At 40.0% G+C, this 24631-nt stretch overlaps 1 protein-coding gene across 1 annotated transcript in view; it reads left to right on the top strand.

Annotated features, from left to right (window-relative positions):
• Positions 1–24631, top strand: part of FLT1 (fms related receptor tyrosine kinase 1) — a 107516-nt gene that overhangs the window by 18290 nt on the left and 64595 nt on the right. Inside the window, exons 4-10 of the mRNA XM_063149095.1 lie at positions 6777–6901; positions 12086–12248; positions 12336–12472; positions 14017–14191; positions 16123–16240; positions 18152–18321; positions 18724–18883. Coding sequence (XP_063005165.1) covers positions 6777–6901; positions 12086–12248; positions 12336–12472; positions 14017–14191; positions 16123–16240; positions 18152–18321; positions 18724–18883 — 1048 coding nt within the window. The remainder of the gene's footprint in view (positions 1–6776; positions 6902–12085; positions 12249–12335; positions 12473–14016; positions 14192–16122; positions 16241–18151; positions 18322–18723; positions 18884–24631) is intronic.

Genomic DNA, 24631 nt, shown 5'->3' with positions numbered 1-24631 from the left:
TAGTTGCTATTTACAAACACAGAATCCAAATCAGGAAAGTTGATATTGTTTGTACAGGAAGTCATCACTTATTGTTTTAAAAATGTTCTTCATTTCCGTAATTGGAGTGATACTGAATATGAACTGGATTAAAAAAAAAAAAAAAAACCAAAGACTAGACCACAATAAACCCAGTAAGTCCTTTGGTTCAGTGATGAATGCAAGCTTCAGCAGAAAATGATCTGGTATAGAAAAAGACAGGAGACAAGGTAATGAGAAGGAGACTGCCCCAGGCAGAGTCCCACAGGCCCCAGGATGACTTGAAGCATTTCTGAAGTCCTGCTTTTAGGGGTCAAGGAGAGGCAGGCTGGTGACTTGCCTTGGAGGAGCTAGTCCTGACACCACCCCTCTTCAGCTGGAGAGGTCACTACTGAGTTGCAGAGGGGAGTGAGTGCACAGAGTGTCTCCACAACTCTTGACCCCACACAGCTCAGGAATTGAGACATTAGGCAAGGGAAATTAATTCTCTTAAGAGTCTTCATCTTTGCCTCAAGAAAACTGATGGCCTGACTTTCCACAAGAGCCATGGGAAAAATCTGAAATGAAGCAAACCTCTTTGCCAATTTCTCCACTGTCCCAGACCCAGAACTGCTCAGAGCTTTGTTTTGTAAGGGAAAATACAGCCTAACAGTAAAAAGGAAAGATTTGCAATGAACGCTTGCTGTCTACATTGCAGTGAGGCATAGGGAATTTTCTGCTTGAAAAGAGATAATGATGGAATAAAGACATTTAAGAAACACCAAATTATCAGCAGGCTGCTCTGAATCCTATGTAAATTTCCCTGGGGAGACTACTAAGGGCTTTTCTTTCTGTCTGCTTTGTCCCAATATCTCCAAGGCACTTTTCAATTGCTGGAGCTCATTCACTGTCTTAAAAAATGTGTAGTACTCTTAATTCTCTGCTCTCATAATTTCTTCCCTTTGAACAATTGCTCCCATGATATGACAGAGAAAAAGCTTGTAAGTTCAATTACATTGATATAATGTTATATTTTTGCATGAATTTAAGCAAACTGTGATTCAAGTTGAAGTGTTGCTATTTTCTGTGATGAAGACTGCTTTTGGCAAGTAATATACAAGAGTGAAATCTTAATTCTTCTGCAACAGAGAACAGAATTCTTCTCAAAGTAAAACTATTTTTGCTCTGAGGCAGTAGCCCATTTCCTAGTCAGTATTTTCCCTCTCCTCGTCTTTTCTCATAATCCTGTGGGGTATGTCTTCTGGTCACTTACTTTTCCTTGCAGAGAGAGACATGTTTTAAAATCAGACCTCTAGGCTGTGTTAGTTGTCTATTCTCTTTCTATACTTAACAGAGAATGAAAGAAGCTTCTGGTATGTACTGTTCATCACCTACTTTTCAAGAAATCTGGAGAACAAGCTTAGAATAAATTTCTTGCTTTGAGAGGATTTGAGCCAGGTGAGGCAAATCAGAGCTGTGTAATTAAAGGTGCAGGCCCTGAGAGTATTTGTGCTCACCAATGCCTAGAATGTTGAACATGCCCACTAGCTGAATGTATTTGGTTTGATGTATGTCTTGGGCTCAGAAGTCCAAAATGAAGGGCTTTGTCATTAGGGAATTGTTCAAAATGTAAACCTTTGAAATCCCAAAACATCTGGGATTCTGAGCTCATTTTCAAACACCGAAGTTCTATGCTGCAGATTCTGAGTTTTTTAGAACTTCCTGGGCACCTGTCTGGGAGGTCCTCCTGCTGACAGATAGCTGAATCCAGACCCAGAACTGACATGCATTTAAGATTTAGCTTGAATGGATTGACTCCTGTAATCCTAAAGATACTATTGTTGCAAAACCTGGAGCGTATCCAAAGAGTTCTGCAAAAGGGTCTCCTAAATCAGAAGCATCAGAGTCAAAATAATTCAATGTGTAAAAAAAGCAGTAAGACAAAACACCCTGAGATCTAACAGAAAGGGAGAATTTTCTTCTTTTTCCTTTTTCTCCTTATTTACAAATAACACACTGATAAAAGAACCTGCTCAGGCCTGGGAAACTCTTCCTCTCCATGCCTTTTTTTGTCTTTGCTTTTGGCACAGTTTTAGCCTATGAGCAGTATGGTTTTGGCTTACACCGTCGGAGTCAGTACTATGACAGCGCTTCTGTTATGAGGAGGAAACCCGTTGGAATTAAACTATGTTGCAGCTGTATCAAGTATGCGGACACATTTTTAGCTTCTAATGAGGTTCCTGTTACAAAACAGAGATCCCTAGGACTCGCTGACGTCAATGGCCTATAATTGCCGCGCTTTTGTCATTGCGTGTACGCGGGCTCCGTATCACAGGACACCGTGGGGAGCGGAGCGTGTGCCCTTGCTTTGGCTGCACCCAAAGCTCTGCAGTGACCCCTCCGTGGTCCTGCTCCCTCACCAAGGCTCACAGCTCCTACTGAAACAATCATCTTTCCAGGGTGAGCCACCACAATGGAGGGATACATCCGAAAGAGCATTCCTAGTATCCGTTAGCCTTTCTAGGGATTGCTTGCTGAACATAGTAATAGCTCTGTCGTGGATTTCCTGGCTAATATGACTATTTTTCCTGAAGATTTTTAACTGTGTTTTATTTGTGTCATGTGTTGACTATAGCATAGTGTAACTAGTCTCAAAGTAAAGCAAACCAATCTTGCCTAAAAATTGTTGTACAATTGTATTAGAAATTCTTTGTGTCAGAGTGTGCTCTAGATATAAATTAATAATCATAAAAGTCCAGGTAAAAGAAAGAAAAACAAACAAGAAGGGGAATACTCTATCAGGTTTTCTTTCAAGGTTTAGACATACTTTGTATTTGAAGAGTGTTGTTTTACAGGTTTACTAGAGGCACGAGTGGAACAACCTTTCTTCTAGAATAAGACGTACAAAATGGGATTGTTTTTTTTTAAGGAAATTAGGCATGTGAGCCGGTTCAACAGACACATTTCCTAGGGCGTGATTCACCTCATGGTAAAGCAGATGTCTAAAACAGGTCAGATGAGTCCCGTTGCAAAATTCCCCTTTTCTCACCAGGGACAACACCAGTGATTTGGCTCCTAGCTCAGTGAGAAATGTCTGTATTGTAGATGTGCAAGGGAGGCTGGAATGACTCTCAGTGTGCAAGATTCTTTTGGAATTACTTCTGAACAGCCCCAATAATTTATCTGGGATAAATAAAGTTAAGGAGGTTTAATCCCTTCAATGGAAAGGGAATGTGGCAGTTGGCCCATGAACTTCAATGAAGTCTGCATGCCTGTTCTTTACTAAAGACTATGGTCCTTTTCACATGAACGAGGGAAAAGGGTGTTATGTGCATGTGATGAAAATATTTCACCTCTTCTAGCCTGAAAAGAATCTTAAGGATGAGCCAAGTATAAGCAGGTGTTTTGGAAGAACTTCAGAGGATAGGCTTTTAGAGATTTCAAGGAGCTTAGATTTTCCTGCAGAGACTTTTCTTCTTGCAAGTGTATGTGTGAGTCCTCTGACTTACATAGCTCAGATTATTAAAAACAAAACAAACCCAAGAACAGTAGCTGAAGCTTGTGGAAAGAAAAACCCTCTCCACTGTTTCTGAATTTGGCATTTCAGTGTTGGCTAATTTAGTTGTTTGTGCAAACCCCATAAATAGCCTAGACAGGTTACTGATACCAGACATAATATTGCTTGTGCTAAGTCTCTTATCACATTTTTATCTGGCTGCCAACCAGCTTAGCAAAAAAGCTGCTATTTATGCTCTTTAACAATATAGCAAATGACCTTCATGGATTTTGTGATTTCATGAGTGCTCTTTGTGGTTTCATGTTGATTGTAACTTAGAGATATTGTAAAGAACACAGTCAACCCAGCACACAGTCATTCATTCTAGGTATAATTTAAAAATACACTAAACTGATTTTTAAGTAACCTTTAACATATGTAAGTATTCTGGCTATCCAGCTTTCATTTTTCTAACCTCACAGGCAGGGCTGAAGGGAAAAACCCAACAAATAAAACAACAACCCAAATCAATAATTCATAAAAACAAGGTCAACCCCTTAGATCTTCCATTCCAAATCCCAATGAAGCTGAATGTGTAACCTGGATGTGGTCTTCAAAATAGGTCAGTCTGTGATGTTCCTTTCACATCTAGGACTTTATGAACATAGAATTGAGTGAAACTGGCTCAAAAGACGCTGGTGGGAAATTAGGTCATGCCAGATGTGCTGCCAACCAGCTATGTGGGGAAGGTTCATTTACCTCCCCTCAGGAAGAAATTGAGAAGGAATGTAATGGGAGCTAATGGTAGTAGCTGGGGTTGTGATGGGAAGGAAAGAGGAAAAGAAAAGGCAAGGAGAGCTATTGCCTGGGGGACAGAAGAATTCCACGTTGTTGGCAAACCCTGCCAAGGTGGCATAAGCTGCCCTGGCACTGGTGTGTGTTCAGCTTTGCCTGATCCAGGCTGGTAAAGTCTGCACCAGATTCTGATCTTGAGGCACCAAGAGTATCCCGTTAGGGCCTTTACGATGGAAGAAGAATAAAATCAAAGGGAACCAGGAAGAGCCTCCATGCTCATTATGAAAACAAAACTGTGCTTAGGAAACATGATGCGTATTCCTTTTAATCAAAAGCAGGAAGACATTTGGAGCACTCGGGGCCATCGATTGCCCTCTGGCCCACGGCGGAAGTCCCCGGTGATGTCAATGGGAGCTCTGCACGCGAATAGCGGGGGCACGGCGACGCCTCGGCGCACGGAGGGCACCATGGGAGCTGTCACCAGCCTTGGAGCCCGCCAAGGGCAACCAGGGATTTCAGCTGCTCTCGTACAGCTCTTTGTTGGCTGCTTCAGGTGTGGACGTGCGTTTCCACTGAAGAAGAAGAAGGAAAACATGGTGTTTTATGCTGGTTTCCTGGCCCGGCAGGAATCCTGCGAGATCTGATCTGCACAGCCCCCACTGCCTCAATACTGGCATCAGTCAGTGGTGACACTGTCTGCAGAGAGCACCGGCAGTCCCCAGAACAGCTCTTCCTCACACTTACAATGATCTGGAGATTATGGTACAGGAAACCACTTTGCAAAGCTTGCTGGTTTTGGGCAGAAGCTCTTAATTTTGTGACAAAGACAAACGAGTCTTTGGGGAGTAGTAAATTGGTTTGTCTGGTGATGTTAAGGGGCAGGTGACCTCTTCTGTGCTGCAGTCCCTGAAACAAAAAAGGTTCTCTTCCCTGTGCTACAAACAGGTTCATTCTTGGTCTTTCCTTGAATCGTCCTGCAGAGGAAATGTCAGCCTAACAAGTCCTCAGGGCATTTTTTATTACATATGCATCCTCTATTACTCATAAGTTCCTTTCGCTATCTCAGTGGACATTTAATACCTACTATTAAATAATACTTTGTGGGTTTCATTTCAGAAAGTTTGTATAAGTTTCATTAAACCGCTTTAGCAAGGATTTTTGTGTATCCTGGAGTACATTTGAGATCTTCTGCCTTAGAATTCTCACTGGTATAAATTAGACCAGAATCCATTTCTCTTCCTGTTTGATGTCTCAAACAAAAATATTATTGCATATAGTAAGAAAAGAGGATCCTAAGGGCAGAACAGTTTGATGACCCTGGGAAGTGCATATCATACTTTTGAAAGACAAGCAAAAGTAACTTACTTGAAGAACTGCTCGAGTGAACATAGGTCAACACGCAGAAGTTTGGGGCCAGAACACTTAAATCAAGTGTTACAGTTTGAGGTTTTATAAGGGATTGATTCTTGCTAACTTTACTAATTTCTTATCCAAGAAAGATTTCCATTGTTATTTCTAGGATTTTTGACTGAGTGAAAATAATGGGATTTGCCTGAAAAAACATTAGAGCTGTAGATAAGCACAGAATTAAGATCTTAATGTTCTGCTTTTTTTAGGAGTTAAAAACCAAACCTTATGTGAATTTGGAGGTAGTCTATCTGCAATGTGAGTCAAACTGAAACTTCAGATCTGAACACCTGCAAAGAAGATTTGGAGCCAGAGCCTGTGGCTTAAGCCCCTCTTTGTTAAGTGGCCCAAACAATAGCAGCAGCAATGTTCCCTGTTCCCAGCGCAAGCTATTTATGACAATGCCCTTTGTTAAAGGGATTGTTCAAGGGACGGTAAATTACTCTGCCAAGCTCTAGCTTTGACTCAAGGGGAATTAATGTTTTCCTGGCATTTTCATTTACCTTGTCACATAAAAAAGAGACACATAGGTATTGTGATAGTGGGAAGGAGGAGAAGAATTAACTCTCTCTAGTCCATATGCTCGGAGGTGAAAAAATGTCTGGATAATCATGGTAGATTCTTTCTCCTGATGTAGTCAGTGTGTATTTTTCCTATCAATTTCCTTGCAGACAGCAGGAAGATGTGCTTTATAGGGGGTTCCTGATACGTGAATTTCAGCTCACTTCCCATATATTTATTTTCCTGGTGATAAAAAGATACAAATGCCATGAAATAGGAAGCAGATATCTCAGCAGTAGAGGTGTTGCTGTAATGGAAAAATGGGCTTCAACTGTCCTGAAATTTAAAGAAGATTTCAAAGTACTGATACTGTTATTGAATGATACATACACCTTCAAATACTTAATAGTTTGATGAATATGTTTAGACAAAAAAAACCAGAAGATTGGTTTCAGGACTTTGTTTAGCTTTCATTACAGACAGGGTTAGTCTGTTTTTTTAAGTCTGTATGCAGTGTTACAATTCCCATGCAGTGCCTTGAGATTTCACATTTTAACCTTTATTTTTTCTTCTTTTGCAGATACAAGCAATCCATTTGTAGAGATGCACAGTGATATACCTAAAATAATAAACATGGCTGTAGGAAGAGAAATGATTATTCCATGCAGAGTCACAGATCCAAACATTGCTGTTACTTTAAAAAAGGTACCTCTATCCGAGCATGCTCTGAAAGTGTTACTGTGGATGATGTTTTTGTTTGTTTGTTTGTTTACAGCTATTGTAATGCTTTTGAAATATTTTGACAATTTAATATTTCTTATGCAATGTTTCTGGGTGTCAATGTGTTCAGAAATATTTCAGCCCTGGAGGCTTCATTTTGAGTTGCACAGAAGGACTTCATCACATCTCCTAAAAGGGTGGAAATTTTCTGAAGAAACTTAAGCTTTTCTTAGTACTTTATTAAATCCTCACTGGCAAAAGTTTCTTAAGCCCAGGAAGGAATTTCTTGTTAGGAGAAGAGATTTCCTCCCACTTCTTCCCCTGCCCTTCCTCCCTTTTCCTCTTCTGTCCTCTGGAACAGGCAGTGAGTCCCTGGGGACTTGCTGTGGCGGTACAAGGATCTTTGCAAGCCTTTGCCCTACCTCACTCCCACCAGAGACTTTGCTGCTTCCTTTGACATGTGAGCACACTTAGGCAAGGGATGGCTTTTCTTTCTGGGGAAACTTTACAGGGAAACTGCAACATTTGATGTGGTAGGGCTAGTTTCAGAGAGAAAGGAAAAAAAAAAAAAGATATTTCCATGTTTTAGGAAAACATTTGTCTCCCAGATACCTTAAGAGTTACATGGACAGCTAACTGAACCATACGTATGCAGTAAAGTGCTTGGTATCAAGACTGAGAATGGGGCATTTTTTCAAAGTTACCTCCTTTTTTTTTTTTTTCTGAAAAATTAGGTGGAGGTGGCAAAGAAGTTTTATTTCTAAATAAAGGGAGTTATGTACATAGTGGCAATGAAAGTTCATCACTGTTAAAAGGAAAGGAGTTTTGTCTCTTTATAGAATAATGTGCAATTGCCAAACAATACCACTGTAAGGTACTTATCTAGTGCAACATAAATCTTTGATTATTCTTTGACTGTAGAGCTTTACACCAACCACAAATTTTATCAATTCTTTCAAATGCTGCTTTGTTAATATAGATACTGATTTCACTGCTTGGTTTTAACCTGTTAAATTCCATGAAAGAGAACAAAATGCAAAGAAAAGAAAGTGATCTGACCCAGGACATTACCCTGTCTGTGTAGGTACACACACACATACAGTTCTCTTGCAAGAAGATGCACAAGGTTGTGTGGCAAGGGAATCAAAAGCGAGATGTAGCATTCCATAGAAGGGGTGTTGTAAAGTGGAAATTTATTTGGGCACTACAGTGTTGCATCTGAAATCTCAGCATATTCAATTTCTAGTTGAGAAAATTCCTGTCAGGTTTCTCTCATTAAACAATATTAAAAAAATTCTCCTTATTTGTAGAAGATTAAAATGTAGCTTCTCTTTTTTTTTTTTTAATATCAACTTGCCTTTAGCTTGGGCTTGTAGTGTAAGGCACAGCTTTACACCCTCAAAACCAGATGTAAGATTCTCAGAAGGAGAAGGAAGAGGTAGAGCCAAGCCTTGAAAGAAAGGATTGGTTGCTTACATGTTTTGCATTCCAGGAAAAATAAATGTGTTCCCTAATTAATCCTAGAATTTCCTGAAGCATGTAAGCTACAATGCATTACATCATATCTTACTTTATTTATCTTCTATGACACCCTTATATGAAGATTCCAGCACGGTTTTACTCACAGGGCAATTAAGAGATGTGTTAAATGCATTCCACAGCTGCAGGCATACTACTGCTGGAGAAATGGCAAGAGCTATTTTGTGTTTTCCATTAGTGATAAAGGAAGAATTTGGTGTCCTCATAAAGCAGTCCTCTGGAACTGGAAAGAAAATACCAGCTTTAGAGTCATTAGGTTCTGCCTTCTACATTGCCAGGAAGTAAAAACACAAAATATTTTTAATAATCTCTCTCTCCTGGAAGGAATCCCTACAGTTGCATGAGCACTGCCTCCAGCGTTTGTTTCTTTGCAGTGCTACTTCTTAGCGGACCAATATGGGAAAGGTTTATTATCCGTCTTCAAAACTACAAACTATTTTTTTACTCAAACTTCATCTTTACCTTAGTCAACCTTTTCAGATACTGTGTTGCTTTCATTTTCAGGCTGAACAATCAATTTCAGATTGTATTTTATGGCATCACAATCACATACAGCATAGGAGAGGGATCTTCAAAAATCAAGAAGCTAATAGAGCATAGACTGGGAAAAGGGGAGGAAGCTTTTAATTCATATTTCAAATTTAACCTTCAGGTCCTGATATAACCTTTATCTGCAGGAGCTGATGGCCTTTTCCTTATCATATGAAGTACTGTGAAATCAATTAATAGTTTTGATCTAATGCTTAATAGTTAGATATTCAGAGCCTCTGAAACCATCATTCCTATCAACATGATTCTTGCAGCCTCATTCAGGATCCATAAAATAAGATAAACCTTATTGCAAGTCAGCTGTGCACTTCTCTTACCTCTTTGTTTGTTCTTATCTTGATAAGTGAAGAAAGTATCACCTTTCGATATGATTATTTAATCCATCTGTTTACCAAGAATCCTTTTGGATTCTCCATCATAAAAACAATTACATTCATAGGAATAGAAGTAAATAAGCTTCAGTACAAGGAATAAAAAATGCAAAAAACCCCAAGGGATTTTGTGAATCACATATGCAGACAATCTGAATTCTTAATAATGCCACCTCATCCTTCCCAAGTTGGTGGAAGGGGAAACATGAAAGAAAAGCCAAACATTCGAGAAGCTAATGTACATTTAAATTAAACTTTTAGTTGTCTCTTTCCAATACAATCTGCCTCTGGAGATGTGGGGAACCACAGCTTGACTATAACTCTTGACCATATGTACATACACAGTACGTGACTGTACTGTGTTAATGCCACCAGGTACCAAAAGCATTCAGCAAAGATGGAGCAAAGAAGGAGGCACAGCCTATACCAAAAATAGTTGCATTTGAAACAAAGTACAAAGAAGGTAAAAGGCCAAGAATGCACTGGGAGCCACAGTGATAGGGTTCACACAGATTAGTATGTAGACAATAAATTCCATGTTTACTGCAGCCGTCGCAACAAGCTGATTCTTTGAATGCCTCTGACTCACTGTTGGTTCCCATCTGAAAGCTATTATTGTGGCTGAATTTATCTTCTGCTGCTTCAGTGGGAGTCTCACTGTTACAGCACGATGTTTCTTCATAGGTTTTCTACTTCTCTCTGTGATGACCAAATGGCCAAGGTTTTTGGCAAGGCCTTGAACTACACTGGCCATGCTCTGTGTAGGGGCAGGACCAGATGACCCTTCCAACCTAAATTATTGTGTTATTCTTGGATCCTCTGTCTTGTACCGTCCATGCAGTGATCAGCATGGTGACTTCAGTTTTCTGAAGTTTTCCTTCTCGTAACTTAGTGTTGGGTTATGCTTTCACAGGTGACTGGTGTAACTTAGTCTCAGAGAGGCAAAAGGACTACACAAAAAAGATGTAGCTCTAGTGGTTTTGAGGAGTGTCAGATGAGTAAACTGTACAGGCAAAGATTTGCCTCCAGAATAAGTAAGCCTAGTGGACATCCAGACAACTCACAATTACAAGTTGCAAAATAGGACTCTTCTGGGTGTTTTGGTTACTTTTGTATTCCTGGAGTAAGGCTAATACAAAGTCAGTAATACATCAATTAAGTAATAAATGTGCAGTGAGTGAATTCTGTGGGAAATGCTAGTCTAGGAAAGCTCTCACCCTCTGGCTTCACTTTCTTCCTGAAAACACATACAGAAATATGTTCAGAATTAGTTTGATTTTCACCGAAGCAGGAAAAGATAAATCCGATTGAAGCTTATGAAAACATAACTATTAACTACTAGTTACACCAAATTTGAAAATGCATTTTGTTTAGAACAGGAATGGCAACAGAGCTCGTAGGGACCAAGATACTGTTGAATGGTAGCCAGCAGGCTGTAACGTAATGGGCTTTACTTGTGTGGGCGCTACACACACTTCCCTGTGATTTGCATGCTTATTATAGCATCTTATCAGCTGTTGTAAAGATAAGGAATTCTACCACGTCATTTTGTGCTTTGTATTTATTGCTCATTTGATTCATCATGAACTTGGTTGTTTTGGAGGCAGTGGCATGAGATGAGTGAGTGTGATCTCAGGGGTGTCTTTCTGCACAGGCAGCATCGAGGGTGGCACGTTGTAGGGAGCAGCTGTAGCCCACAGGAAGGAGACAGACTTCATTCTGCTTCCCCCAGCCTCCGACAGCCACCCATGATGGCTCTGCTTGTCGGAGGGAAAGGGCTGTCCAGCACACAAGTCCTCTGCTCAAATAAAGGGGAAGAAAGAGATGAAGGGACACAGTGAGATTGGTGTACAGTGGGAAGTGAAGGGCTGCAAGGTGCTTAGTTGATCCAGGAATCTTTCCTTATGACCATAATTCATTTAAACTCTGCTCTGTGCCATCTTTAAAAATATCTTACTTTTACTATTAAAACAGATGTTACTCAAAGTAGAATCATATCCAGGCTTTGTACTCATGGCTGATCTGAAAATGAGAGGTTTTGTCTGAGATCCAATGGCTGTGTTAGGCTTTACTCCTTCAGGTTTTCCTTGATATCTTATTAAAATGGGGCTTAAAGTGCAAAGGATCATAATGTAAAAGGTAACTTGTAGTGCTGACAAAATGAACGTTTGATCCCACATGGCAATAATTTTTTTGTTTGTTTTTTAAGTCTTTTAGGCAAAATAAATATGAAATGCATGGATTGAATCCTGGCAGGAATTTCTTAAAGCCACAAAATGACAGCAAATTAAGCTCATTTGTCATCTCCATTGAAAAGTGTGTATTTGTTTCTCTGTGTTGGAACCAGGATACTTAATTGCAAAGGTTCCTGGAGATGAGCACTTTAGCTGCCAACCAGGAGCCAACAGAATAGCAGCCCAACTGCTGAAACTAATGGTAGTGTCAATCTATTGTGTCATAAATTACATCCTGTTATAAATAATGAAATCCTGGAAACAAATGCGGCTTTTGCATTCTTCACTCAGGTTTTTCCTCTATTTTGTGATGAAAATGTGACTTGAAAAACCCACATTATTAAATGTCATTCTTTTCATGTTGATTGGCATTTTTTTGGGTGCTTTTTCCCCCATCCCTTTTTTACTAGGCTATTTTGATTAGAGAGTAGACACAAGGATGAGCTGTTTTTCTGACGTGTGTTTGGCACTTCCAGATTCCACGAGAAACCCTAATCCCTGATGGCAAGACAATAATCTGGGACAGCATGCAAGGCTTCAGAATACCTAAGGCAACCTACAAATTCATTGGGCTCCTGAGCTGTGAGACGACTGTCGCTGGGCACACGTACAGCACCAAGTACCTGACACACAGAGAAAGTAGGTGGCATTCTCCACCCCCTGCCTCCCAGAAAGCACCCTGCCCTGCTGGCATCACTAATCGCTCTCCCTCTTTGCCACGTGCAGCCAACACCATTTTTGATGTTCAGTTAAGCACCCCGCGTCTCGTCAAGCTGCTGAAGGGAGACAGCCTAGCAATTAACTGCACTGTCACTGCAGCCTGGAACACCAGAGTGCAGATGACATGGACTTACCCTGGAGAGGTGAGTGCTGTGGCTGGAAGGCAGAAACCAGAGTTTTCCCACAGATCATGCTGCATCTAGCATCCCGGGAGGAATTCTGCTTCAGAATGCTTGCCATTGTTTGCATTCCATCATTTTGACCCTTGCTGACATGTCTCTTAAGGTTTCTTTTTTTCTTTCTGATGCCTAATTTCATAAGTAAACATGTTTACACAATGTGCTCTGGTTATATTGCATAATCACGAGCAAATGCTAGAATTGTTTCATCTCTGGGAGCTTCTTTTCGACCTGATGGAGCAAGCAAAATTTATCACCCCGTCCCAGGCAGGGGCTCTCTCTTGCGACAAAAAAGTTTTCAGTGAGGCTGTCTTCTCAACACATTCATTCCAAAGACTGGCAGACAGTCAGGCACCCAATTTGAACATGTTTGGAAAAGGTATTTTGATTTAGCTAGCAAAATCTCATTTGTTAAGTGTCACACGAACAATCCTCTTGTTTTGACAACTACAGGAATGATCTTGAATGTGCTTCTCCACCCCCCACATTGGGAGCATCCCCATAAATATTTGTCACTTACAGAATAACTGCCAGGGAGTCCGTGTAAAACTGATAAGAAATTTGACAGTAGCTTAAGGTTTGCAACTCCCATTCCTTTCATGTCAGTTTGATTTATGCTGGTGATTCAAGTCAAGATCATTTATTATGTCACTCATTGTATCTAATCACAGGCTGAAATTATGATTGCATTATACAGGGAAGATTAATGCAATTGTTTATTGCTTACTGTAGCCATTTTCCCTGGCATTTTTTCACCTCAGAAATAAACAACTTAGCAACAAGAAATGCTTCAAATATATTATATTGCTCGTTGCTCCCCTACCAAGCCCTATCTGGGCACCACACTTGTGAAATTGCGCTTTGTTTTTATTTAGATGGTAACTGAAGGGTGCTCAGTGTTTATAAGACATCAGCAATGTCCTGGGTTAAATAAACTTTGAGGCCAAATGCTGAGGGGGAGTTGCAGGAAATAACTCCTCAGAGTCACATTATCTTCAGTTCCACCCTGTTATTCCCTTGCCAAATCTAGTCCCTTTTCCGTCTGTAGCATTTCCAGAATTCTCCCCTCCTTGTGTAAATGTTCTTTTCTTCTGTGTGTCTGTTCCCTATGGCACTGAATCCAGGCACCAAATTATGTGCCTGGATATATCATGGCTTCAGGGATTTTTAGGAGCAGTGCTGGACAATGGCAATGGGGAGCTGGGCATGTTGATATGACAGGCTATACAAAAGGGAGGATCTTCCTCCCTTTGTAAAAGTAATAATTTGGATGCCATGACACATTGGGTGAAGACAGGGATGAATTGCCCCATAAGGTTGCTTATATTTTTTTACTGTTGACCCTCTGGAAATGTTACGTGTCTTTTGCTTATCTGTGCTGTACAAAGACATCTGGGATTTTTAAAATTAAGTTATGGTGACAGTACAGGAAAATAAAAATCTCAGGAAATACTCATGAAAATTGGTTTGATCAAACTCTTTCTTGTTCATTTCTTTGGCCCTTATAGACAAGGAGAAGAGGTTCTGTAACGCAGCGTATTGACCAGAAGAATTCAGAGGCCAACATTTTTTACAGCATCCTCGTTGTGGACAGAGTGCGGGATGTCGATAAAGGCCAGTACACCTGCCACGTGAAGAGCGGGCCGTCCATCAAGGCTGTCAACACAACTGTCATTGTCTATGGTAAGAAGTGGTGCACACTTGTGGGTCATTCAGTGCTCCTGTACCAAGGTCAGCTGTGTGATGGTTTTGCATTGTGACACAAGGTGGGAGCCATTGCGTGCAGAAAAAGGGAAACGAGGGAGGGAGGCACTCCAGGAGGGAAAACCTGCGCTATTTCCTCCATGACTGCTCTCTACTGTTGGCAATAGGCATGTTAATGTTCAATTTCATCACTTTTGTCTGCTAAATATTGTGATGGAGCTGTCCTCAGTCAGTTCTAGGAGATACAATCAGGCAAATTCTAGTTTGGGGGGAAAAAGAAGGTACAAGCATAATTTAAATAGAAGAATCCCACTTCTGATTCTATGGTACTTATGCATTTCTATGAAAAAATAAACAATAAATACCCTAACTCTACATGGAGCTGGTAGCTGGTAGCTCATTCAAAAAATGCAAATCATTAACGGAGTTTTACAGCAGGACTCTTGATCAAGTTCCCTATGGTTTGTCTGGGCCTTCTGTGAAATCTGGAAATTTCTGATATTATTTCAAATGCATATGAATAAGGACTTTTTTGGCATCGGGTCTCTTTGGGAAGTGACCTTCTTTGGGACACGCTGTTACAATTAGAACTAGACAGGATCTTTGGAGCACCATTGGTGTTAAGGCCAAGTGGCTGGTGGGTGTCCTCTACAATAGATGACTCATGGTCAGAATATGGATTTATTACATATTTTCAGCAGTGTATCTTTCCTCTCCTATCTGGAAGTGTGGACTAAGCACTCTATGCTGGTATTCTTAGAGAGAAATTTCAGCCCATTTTCTATAGAATTTAAGTTCTGAAATAAGGCACTGGGAACATAGGATGAATCATGATAACCTCTTACTATATCTTAAACAGATAAACTGCAGCTTTCAGAAACAGAGGTTTAGATTATAATTTAAATCAGAGATGTTGGAGATTAAAATTAGAGTCAGAGAAGCTGGGACTGTTGAAGTCAGCCTGCATTCACATAAGCAGCCCCATCTATAGGATACCCATATTAGAAAGAGACTGTATGAATAAAGGTCAGCAGAAACAGGGCTGTATCTTTATAACTTGACTTGTGTAATGAAATTACTTATTTGTCCTGTGCATATTATTTTCAATGTATGTGGTAAGTGTGATTAAATGTTGAACTTGTTTAATGGATGTCCATCATCCTTCTGCAGTTCATAACGTGAGTTAAAATTGTACCCCAGGTACCATCAAAAGGACACTCAAACGTTTCTTATACTTTGAATATTTTATTTTGCACAAGTTGGCAGGGGAGAAAAAGATATTTTCCAATGTATTGTATGAATTTTATTGCCTCTTGGAAAAGCCATCAACTTGGCAGAGAGTTGGAGATAGGGGGCCGAGCAAATGGATAAGAACAAATTCCAGCAGGTTATTATTATTCCAGTGAAGTGACAAAGATTTGTTGGTTTGATGAAACAGCTGTTCACCAATGATACAGAAAGTTTCTGCCTTTTCCTTTGCTATTTATCTGAAGGTCCCTTAAATCCTCTCTGGAAAAATATTTTCTTTTGGAACATTCATTGATCCTTGGCCTGTAAGAGTGGAAAGGTCATCTGATTGTCCTCAGTTCAGCCTCCCACATACTACAGACCACTTTATATCTTGTGCCATTTTTTCTGGCTGGACACAATGTGAATTTGGCTAGAGTGTATCTTCTCCAAGCAGATTCATGCCCTGGGAACTGCCTCTCGGTTTCTTTATGTATATTTATGGTATTCCTTTATATTTTATAGATCTCTAGGAGATTAGGCTCTATTCTTGCTGTTAACATGTGGGAGCATCAAAATTACTAAAGATAATTTTTATTTGGAGTCACATTTTCTTTAGTAGAGCTACTCATTTTGCAGGGTGAAAATCAGTAATGCAAAGCTCTTTTTTTATTGTGTTTAAGATAAAATGTTCATTAATTTGAAACGTCGAAGAAAAACTGCACTGGAGGCTGTAGCTGGAAGAAAATCCTATCGTTTGTCAATGAAAGTGAAGGCATTTCCCTCTCCAGAGGTTATATGGTAGGCCAACAGTTACTTCCACGTGTTCATCCTGGACCTCTTCTTATAATGGAGTTGGGGAGGGTCTTTTTGAAGTTTCAGAGCTGCCTGGGGTTCTGAGAACATTACTTCCCTTTCACAAGTGCAAGAAAGGAGATATGGAAAGTTTAAAGATCCTCAAATAGCTTGGATGTGTCTCCTCTTGAAATCAATGGATGCTCCATAGCTAAATATCTCTACCAGCTTTGACTGAAGTGTTGCATCCAGCTTTGCTCAGACTTAGATATGAAACCTGAACTTGCTTTTCAGACAGTAAGAGAAAGAAAAGAAGGCTTTCATTAAAATAAATTATTGACTTGAGTCATACAGGCATGCACTATTGCAAAAAATGGAAGTCGGTATTATTATGCAGTGATCTGCAGGTTGTAGACCTGTGATCTGCAGGCACAGCATTCACTGGATCATTCATTTTGTCTTGTGTAAATTGTGTTAAGAAATTTTTGGAAGAGTTTTTTTTTATTAATCCAATCCACTTTCATATGCAACAATATTATCTATTCATTATCTCAAGGATTTTTTTTTTTAATAATTTAAAACACCAGTAGCTCTGGCTCAATTAATTGGACTTCAACAAAGGGTCCATGACAAGACTGATTAAGAACACAAACTATACATACATGAATAGTGGGGGTTCATGTTACAGCCAGGAATTAATTTTGCTCCAAAAGTGTTGTCTTGTTTTACAAAACCTTTACAGTTATGGCTTCATGTGGAAAACTGAGGGGTGAATGTGACACTGGTGCCAGCCATTTATACATAATTTTCTGGTTTTCCAGTGTTTGAGTTTATTGACTACACATATAGACTCAAAGCTTCTGAACAAAAAAAAATCTCAAACATTGTAATAAATTTTAATTTTTTTTTAAATTTAAAATTGAGGTTGGTCAAACATTGGAATAAATAGTCCAGAGTGGTGGTGGAGTATCCACTCTTGGAGATACACAAAACCATACTGAAAATGGTCTTGGGCAATCTTCTGACATTGCTTTGTACAGGACATTAGACTAAATGACTTCCAAAGGCTTTTTCAGCTGCAGCTGTTTTGTGATTCTGTAAAATACACAAACAGTGAAATGCCTAAATCTGTAAGTCCTTTGACCAAATTTTAGTGTTCATCTAATAACAGTAAGAGTTTTTTTTCTAAAAACTTACTAAAATTTATGAATCATTTAGATAAAATCCATAATTATAATGAATATATGTTGCACCCTTCTGCTAACATCATGTTAACCTTCTTACAACTTGTTAAAATGCACTTTACACTGTAGTTTAGACTTCGAAGAAAAATATTTTGCTTCAGGAATCTGTGTGTGAGCAACAGTTAGTACTTTCTACATTGATTTTCTGTTATCTTTAAAAACATTCTCTTGATACCAGGATATCTGATTCTTAAGTGCTTATCTAATCTACTTACTCTTCCTCTTCCTAAAATCACAGCTGTGCTTGGAGTACTGTAATACTTTTTCCCAGCATGTATTCTGAGGTCATAGAGAAATGGCCAGTGCAAGATGATGCAACCTTTATTTCTGTGACCCACCCTCAGCCAAAATGGTTGGTTTTTAGACTAAATGGAGGTCACAGCCATGAACAACTGGGATCTTCAGAGACAGAGTTGGAATTTCAGCAACTCTCAAATACCATACAGCCCCAAGAGTCAGATTCTTATAAATTTTAATATATAGAATAGTATTCTCTAAAGTGGTTTACAAATATCAGCAATCTTATTTGAAAGGAAAGGACAAGCCTGTGGTAAACAGAATCTCAGACTGGAAATCCAATCCCTTCCCAAAAGATTGAGGGATATGATGTAACATGGGTGGTTTAAGAAGAAATGATTTTCAGAATTTTGATTTCTGGAATTCCATGAAACAGGTTAAAAGATGGGCTACCTGCTGCTGAGAAATGTGCCCGGTATGTGGTTAAAGACTATTCCTTAGTCATCAAGGATGTTGCTGAGGAGGATGCTGGAAACTACACCATAATACTGAGCATTCCACAGTGGAACTTGTCAAAGAATCTTACAGTCACTCTTACTGTAAATGGTAAGTTTGCAACATGTTCCCTTGCTTCTCCTGAACATGTAAGTGCTCAGTTTTCTCTGAGCTGGATTGTCACCTGTCCTGCACACATCAGGGCATTGTGGGTCTTCTTACTGACTTCATGGACCCAAACTCAAGCCTCACATGCAGGGTGAAGGATCCATCTTTGAACCAGAAGATGGATGCTGGTTTTCATTAGAAGTGTTTCTGTCCTCCGCAGCCACATACTTGCTCCGGATGACTTAAATGTGTTACTAACCACTTGTATGACTTAGGACTGTTTTCTTTTGTTCTCCTGGGGATTTTTCTTATTACTCACACTACAAGAATGTAGTATCTTTATAATCCTGCAATATGTTGGAATTAAGCTGGTTTTAATAGCTTTCCAATTTTTGCCCTTTCCAGTGAAACCGCAGATATATGAAAAGGCCGTGTCATCATTCCCTGATCCCAATCTGCATTTACTAGGCAGCAAACAAGTGCTGACATGCACTGTGTATGGTATTCCTCCACCTAAAATTACATGGATGTGGTATCCCTGTAAACAAAACCATTCTAAAACAAGGTAGGACAACATCTTTACTTTCATTTAGTACGTCTTCTTTTACTATTACACCTATTTTTTTTTTTTTTTGCAAGAGTAAAGCTTACTGCAAACATTGCTTAGTTAATAAAAATTGTCTATTTTTTATTGATATATTTTTCGGTGGACATGTAGTCACAATGCAACTTTTTCTCCATCATTATTTGAAAATGGAAGCCAGAGTGGTTATTTGGTATTGCTATTTGGGTTTATTTACAGTTCACTACTATTCATGCATGCAATATTAGTCCAGAAGTGATCATTGCTTCTGCATTTTCATGAGAGAAGACAGTGTCTTGCAAAGTTCACATGCTTTCACATGGAGGTTTCCTCCATGCTTTTCTCCTCACACAGCGACTCCTATGTGTGGTTTCTTTTGAAATCAACAGAAAACATCGTAGCAATTTCCTCCATTATGAAGGTCAGATCTGTTCTGTGATATGTTTATTCACAGATTCAGTTCAGCAAGCTAAATGTGCCCACCATTCTCCAGATGATATTTTAAAAGGATGAAGAATAAATGGCACTATGCAAGCTTACTTGATGCTGATGTGGTGCTCAACTAATCCTCTTTTTACATTTTAGTTTTTTTTAAAACTCTATTTCTTATGATTAGGAGCTTGTGTTGACTCACTTATCCACAGCTCTTCCTGCATCATGAGATCTGACACAAACTTAATGATTAACACTCAACCTCCACAAGAGCATTATCATTAAGTTGCTATTGGAGGGTTCAAACAGGCAAGGTACTTGGATCACAGCCCAATCAAGCAAGATATTTAAAAACCTGACAAGTTTAACACACAACATTTTCTCAGTTTCAGTTGAAGAATAATCACACTCCACAGGATTTCACTTGTTTAACGCTTTCATAGAACTGGGATTTAGCACCAGGCAAATATTTAAGTACATGCTTAATTGCAAGGGTACAAGACAGGTTCCTCAACTAAACAGGACATCTCAATACTGAGTGTCTCAATACTAAACATCTCAAACTAAGATATCAGTGCTTTGATATCAGTGAGAGAGTGGTCAGCACTGCCTAGAAGCAGAAGTTATTTTTCCCACTGTGTCCTTGGGATTGTGCTAATGGCTGTCTTTCTGTGCCCTTCTCACCAAGAGGTGGCACTAGCAATCTCTCCTCCTGCCGGAATAGTTGTTACCTGAAATTCTCCATTTCAAGGACAGGTGAGAGCTGCATTTCCTCTGTCTGGTGTGTTACCTTACAGTGACAAGTTGCAAAACTTATTTTTGCAAAGAGATGTAAGAGAAGAGAAATCACAGCATCTTTTAACTAGAGAAACCTTGAGAAAGGCATATATGAAAATTTTAAGTATTTTAGTTTCTTTCAAGAGTTTTACAGGTTTGAATAGTCTGGATTGAAATCCAGGGCAGGACTGAAGAAACAGTTGGTTCTTCCTTGGGAGCTGAGGTGGTGCTCATCTTTTGTCAGCTATTTCCTTCTGTTAGAAGCACAGGTTTGCACTCCAGCACAGGACAGCGAGTCTTCAGAAGAGGAACTGACATTTGTGTGCAGGTGTTCAGTAATGTGCTGAATCGTAGACTCCATTAAATGCTAATTAGGAGTGTGTTTGAGCAGGTGATCAAAGGAGAAACGTAACAATTTGAATCAGGTATTGGCTCTGTTACAATTTTGTTTCCAGCCTGGCTTCCAAATTACCTTCATAATCGTTCTGTGATGATTCCCTTTAACCCTCTCCCCGTCCTTCTCCTTTAAGTACTCATTGAAGAAGTATCCTGGAGAACACCATTTCTAAGGCTTTGCCTAAAAGAAGTGGGATGATTCCCTCTGAGTAATATGACAATTAACTATTGCAGAAAGACAGAAATACCTGAGTAATTACATTTTGCATCCTGCTCCAGAAAGGGAGCAAAGTGGAGTACCTCAGCAGCTGGCACACCTTGCTCAAGCTGATGTCTGTTCAGGTTTTCTCCCCGAAGAACTGGAAAACCCTTTAATCCCACCTGTTTCATGTACTTCCCTCTTTGTGTGATGGGAGGTTTGCCTAAACAAGAGATTTAATGTGTCTGTACCTTGTGCAGGAGGTAAGAAACATATCTTGTTCTGCCATTACTGCACTTTTTTATATTTATCTGCCCAACGTCAGGTTTCCAACACTAAAATGTTGCTCTATTTGTGATCAGGCAACTTCACACCATGCGTGTGCTTAACTTCACGCCACGTGAGCACGTGTCTCTGCTAGCTGGGGACTGACTGCCTAACTTAGATGCTTTTATTTTTGAAGGACTGTTGCCCATGGCCTCCTTTAATAGCAGCAATTAGGTTGTTTGGATACTTCTTTCACTTTATTTTCCAAGCAGTATTTCAGTTACAAAAATCTAAAAATACCTCAATGAATTCCATTGCTTTTAAATGCAGATATGGTTCAATGCTTTCTGATTGATGCAATCAATTTGCCTAATTCTTCTCTCTGCTTCACTTGGGCCAGTAACAGGAGACTGGCCAAATTAAATAATTTCAATAGTTATCTTGTAGTAAATAACAATAAAAAACTGGTAACATTGCTCAACAAATGTGAATTTTTGAAATGTGGAAAGACCGACATCATTAAAAATTCCCTGTTCTTTCTTTTCCGTTACAACTACTTTGCTTACTCTAGCTCTTGCCATTAATCAACCTTTATAGCTAGCTAGCTAGCTAACTAGATATGTAGGTGTAAAGATTCTCTTCTGATGTTCACCCAAACAAGGAAACATAGAAGAGTCAAGGAAATCCGTGTAGGGCAAAAAAGCAGTATTCTGGGTTTCGTTAAGGTTATGTAGAGCTATTAAATTTAGAGATGGCAGCCAAATGACAGTAGAGGACACAATGCAAAATAAAATGAAAAGAAATTTAAAAAATATTGGTCTGTCTTAAACGACTGAGAAACTGCTTTTCCAGGGCTAGCTTACTGCAGCATATGCTGCTGCTCTGTAGCAGGCCCATTCCCACGCAGGGCAGCCCCCAGGTGTTCAGTAGACACAGAAGAGCACAGCCCTGTGGAACACTTGTCCTGAAGTGCTCAGCAGCCTCCTCAGCCTCTTTTCTACCCTCTGGAGCCATCCTATCCATCCTGAATTTGCCTCAGGCTGGGCTGTCAGCAGAGGTGTGTGGGGGCAGGCAGCAGCAGGGCTTGCTGAGGGTCTCCAGAGCCAGGCAGGCTGGGATCCACCCAAAACAGATCAGTTCTGAGGCTGCAGAACAAGCCTCTGCATGCCAGGAACGTGCTTGATGTTAATGGTTCTTGACCTGAATCTCTTCGGTAGATTCTGTTTATCTTAAACTGCCCAGGCAGAAATTGCCAGGAAAGGCGTGTGAGACACTGCTATTGCTCACTGGAAGCACAGGCTAGCTCAGCAGCTGTGCAGCGTTGTTTGGGGCCAGTTTCTCTCTCTGGACATTTCTATGTGGGCAGTTTGAGAGAGATCTCCAACCTCTGCCCAAGGTTTGACTGATTGGCCCTTCAGAAACAGCAGACAGTTGCAACACTGAAATTTTACCATGGGTATTTCAACTCTCCCATCACCTTGCTGCCTCCCTCCTCTTGAGCTATCAGTTTTGTTTAGCCTCAGACTGAAAATTACATTATTATTTTATAACCCTGCCATCCCATCAATCTGTGGTTTTTGGCTTTTGGTTTTTGGTTGTTTTTTTTTTTTTTCTTTTCTTCCTGTGTGTGTGTTTGCTTGAGAGAAATGTAACAGTATTATGGAGTTGCTTACAAAAGCAAAGTAGATGGGGAAATTGGTACAAGATTCTCTGCTCTCCTGACTACAGTGTCAAGATGTGAACAATACTTGGTGGTCAAACCACCTGATGGTGGGATTGGAGATGGAGGGCTGAATACATGAAGTATCTGGGAGGAAAAAAGCTTGAGGTGCTCCCTGAAACTTCTGCAGAGATACAGAAAGACTGAAACTATCATACTGACAGTGCATGGCCAGACTCCCAGCAGCTTCAGTGAAAGAGGAGGCAGGCCATGTGTGCATAGCAGTCTAATTGCATTTCTGCGTTGTTTGTGTCAGGGTGTTAATAAGGGATTGAAAGACAGAATCATTAGGATGTGCTTGGATAGATGATCTGGGGAAACCAGATTTGGGATGTCAGTGAGGTATGTAAAATGAACAAGTAAAGAACAAATGATAATTGTACTTAATTAGGAATGTACTGAACCACCAAATTTAATTGTTGGACGTCTGCAAACACTGATGCCCATTAGTTTGCCCACAGTGACTTGTTTTGTTCCCTGTGCCACCTTCTATTTTCAGGAAGGGAAAGGCTGAGTCTTTGGAGCTGGTATAAGTAGGTCAGATGCCATTAACAAACAGGTAGTTCTAAAATGCCTCTGCTTAATTTGACATGTGGCTGAATCCTCAGCTCTACCTGCATGCTGGCTGAGGATCTGGTGGCCTTTGTCCTTTCCACCCTCTGCTACAAGAAAATCATTTTACAGCAATCTAGTAATTGTAAAGGTACTTATGGGTACACCAAAAATCCTACTGGTTGTTCCCTTATTTTGGTGGGATTGGGGAAATAGATTAGAGTAAATAAGAGTCACACCCTGTGGTTTTTTACATAACCTTAAAAAAATGCAGAGGAACTGTCACAGGTGTACATTGCAGCAGCATGGATTTCCAGGGAACTTGAAGCCAAAGGAAAAAGAGGAGTGAAACAGCATCTGATCTGCTTCAGCCTGAATAAGGAATATGCTCAAGTATCTCATTCTGCACTTTCACTGGGAACCAAAAGCCAATGCTTGCTTGTGAACACTTTCTTTCCTCCGAGTAGAGCTAAGTCCTTGTTTTCAGTCACTATTATGGAATTTATAATATTTTTTAATATTTTGTTTGCAAAATGCCATTTGAATCAGATCTGGCACATCCATATGCTTACGTAAACTTGACAAATACATGCTTTGTACTGAGTACAGTTTGCCCCAGTCTGTCCACAGGGTTACACATTGACGAATTTATTCTGCAAGTATAAATTACTTCATTATGGATCTTAGTTGAATCAGAACCTTAAGCTTTCAAGTTTCAATATTGCTAGTTTCCAAATCACTTCCAATGAAATTTTTGAAAAATTAAAACAAGAAGCATTGTATTATTTATTTTGTCACGGATCAATCTTCAAACATAAGAACTACAGCAGGATCCAGATGGTCAGGGATACTATGCTTGGTATCATGCTTTTATTCTCACTTGCCTATGTTGGGTTGCTTTTATTTTTTCCCAGTTTCTTTTTTTTACTTCTTGCTGCCTTCACAGGGATGGTCTCGTAGCTGTACTATGTGCAGTCCGACACCCAGCCTTAAGGAAAAACACTTCAGGGTCACGTAGATGGTGGGGACTTTCTGCTTGATCTTTTGCTGCGTGTGGCCCAGCCCTAGGAAGCAAAGTGTGTGACAGGCTGCTCGTGGGGATGCACGACGTGAGCGAGGCCCCGCACGCTGGCAGCCTCCGAGCCAGTGGGGAGCCCCAGCCCATGGCCAGCAGCCTGCTCCTGCACTAGCAGGGGCTCCTGGCCAAAGGAAGGCTCCAGGTCAAGCTCTGTGTGTGCTGAGCAGTGATTATGAATGGAGTGCTATTACTGGATCGAGTACACCTTTTACAAAAATATACAAACTTTAGTTAGCATCCTCTTTCCTTTTGTGTGTACGCCTTTCAAAAAGCCTTTGCAGAAGGCTTTGAACAGGCATGTGAGGTAGG

The sequence above is a fragment of the Melospiza melodia genome, chromosome 2 (assembly GCF_035770615.1).
Source record: "Melospiza melodia melodia isolate bMelMel2 chromosome 2, bMelMel2.pri, whole genome shotgun sequence".
In the NCBI taxonomy this organism is placed as follows: Eukaryota; Metazoa; Chordata; class Aves; order Passeriformes; family Passerellidae; genus Melospiza; species Melospiza melodia.
Note: the sequence above shows the minus strand (reverse complement) of the source record. Positions and strands in the feature narration are given on the sequence as shown.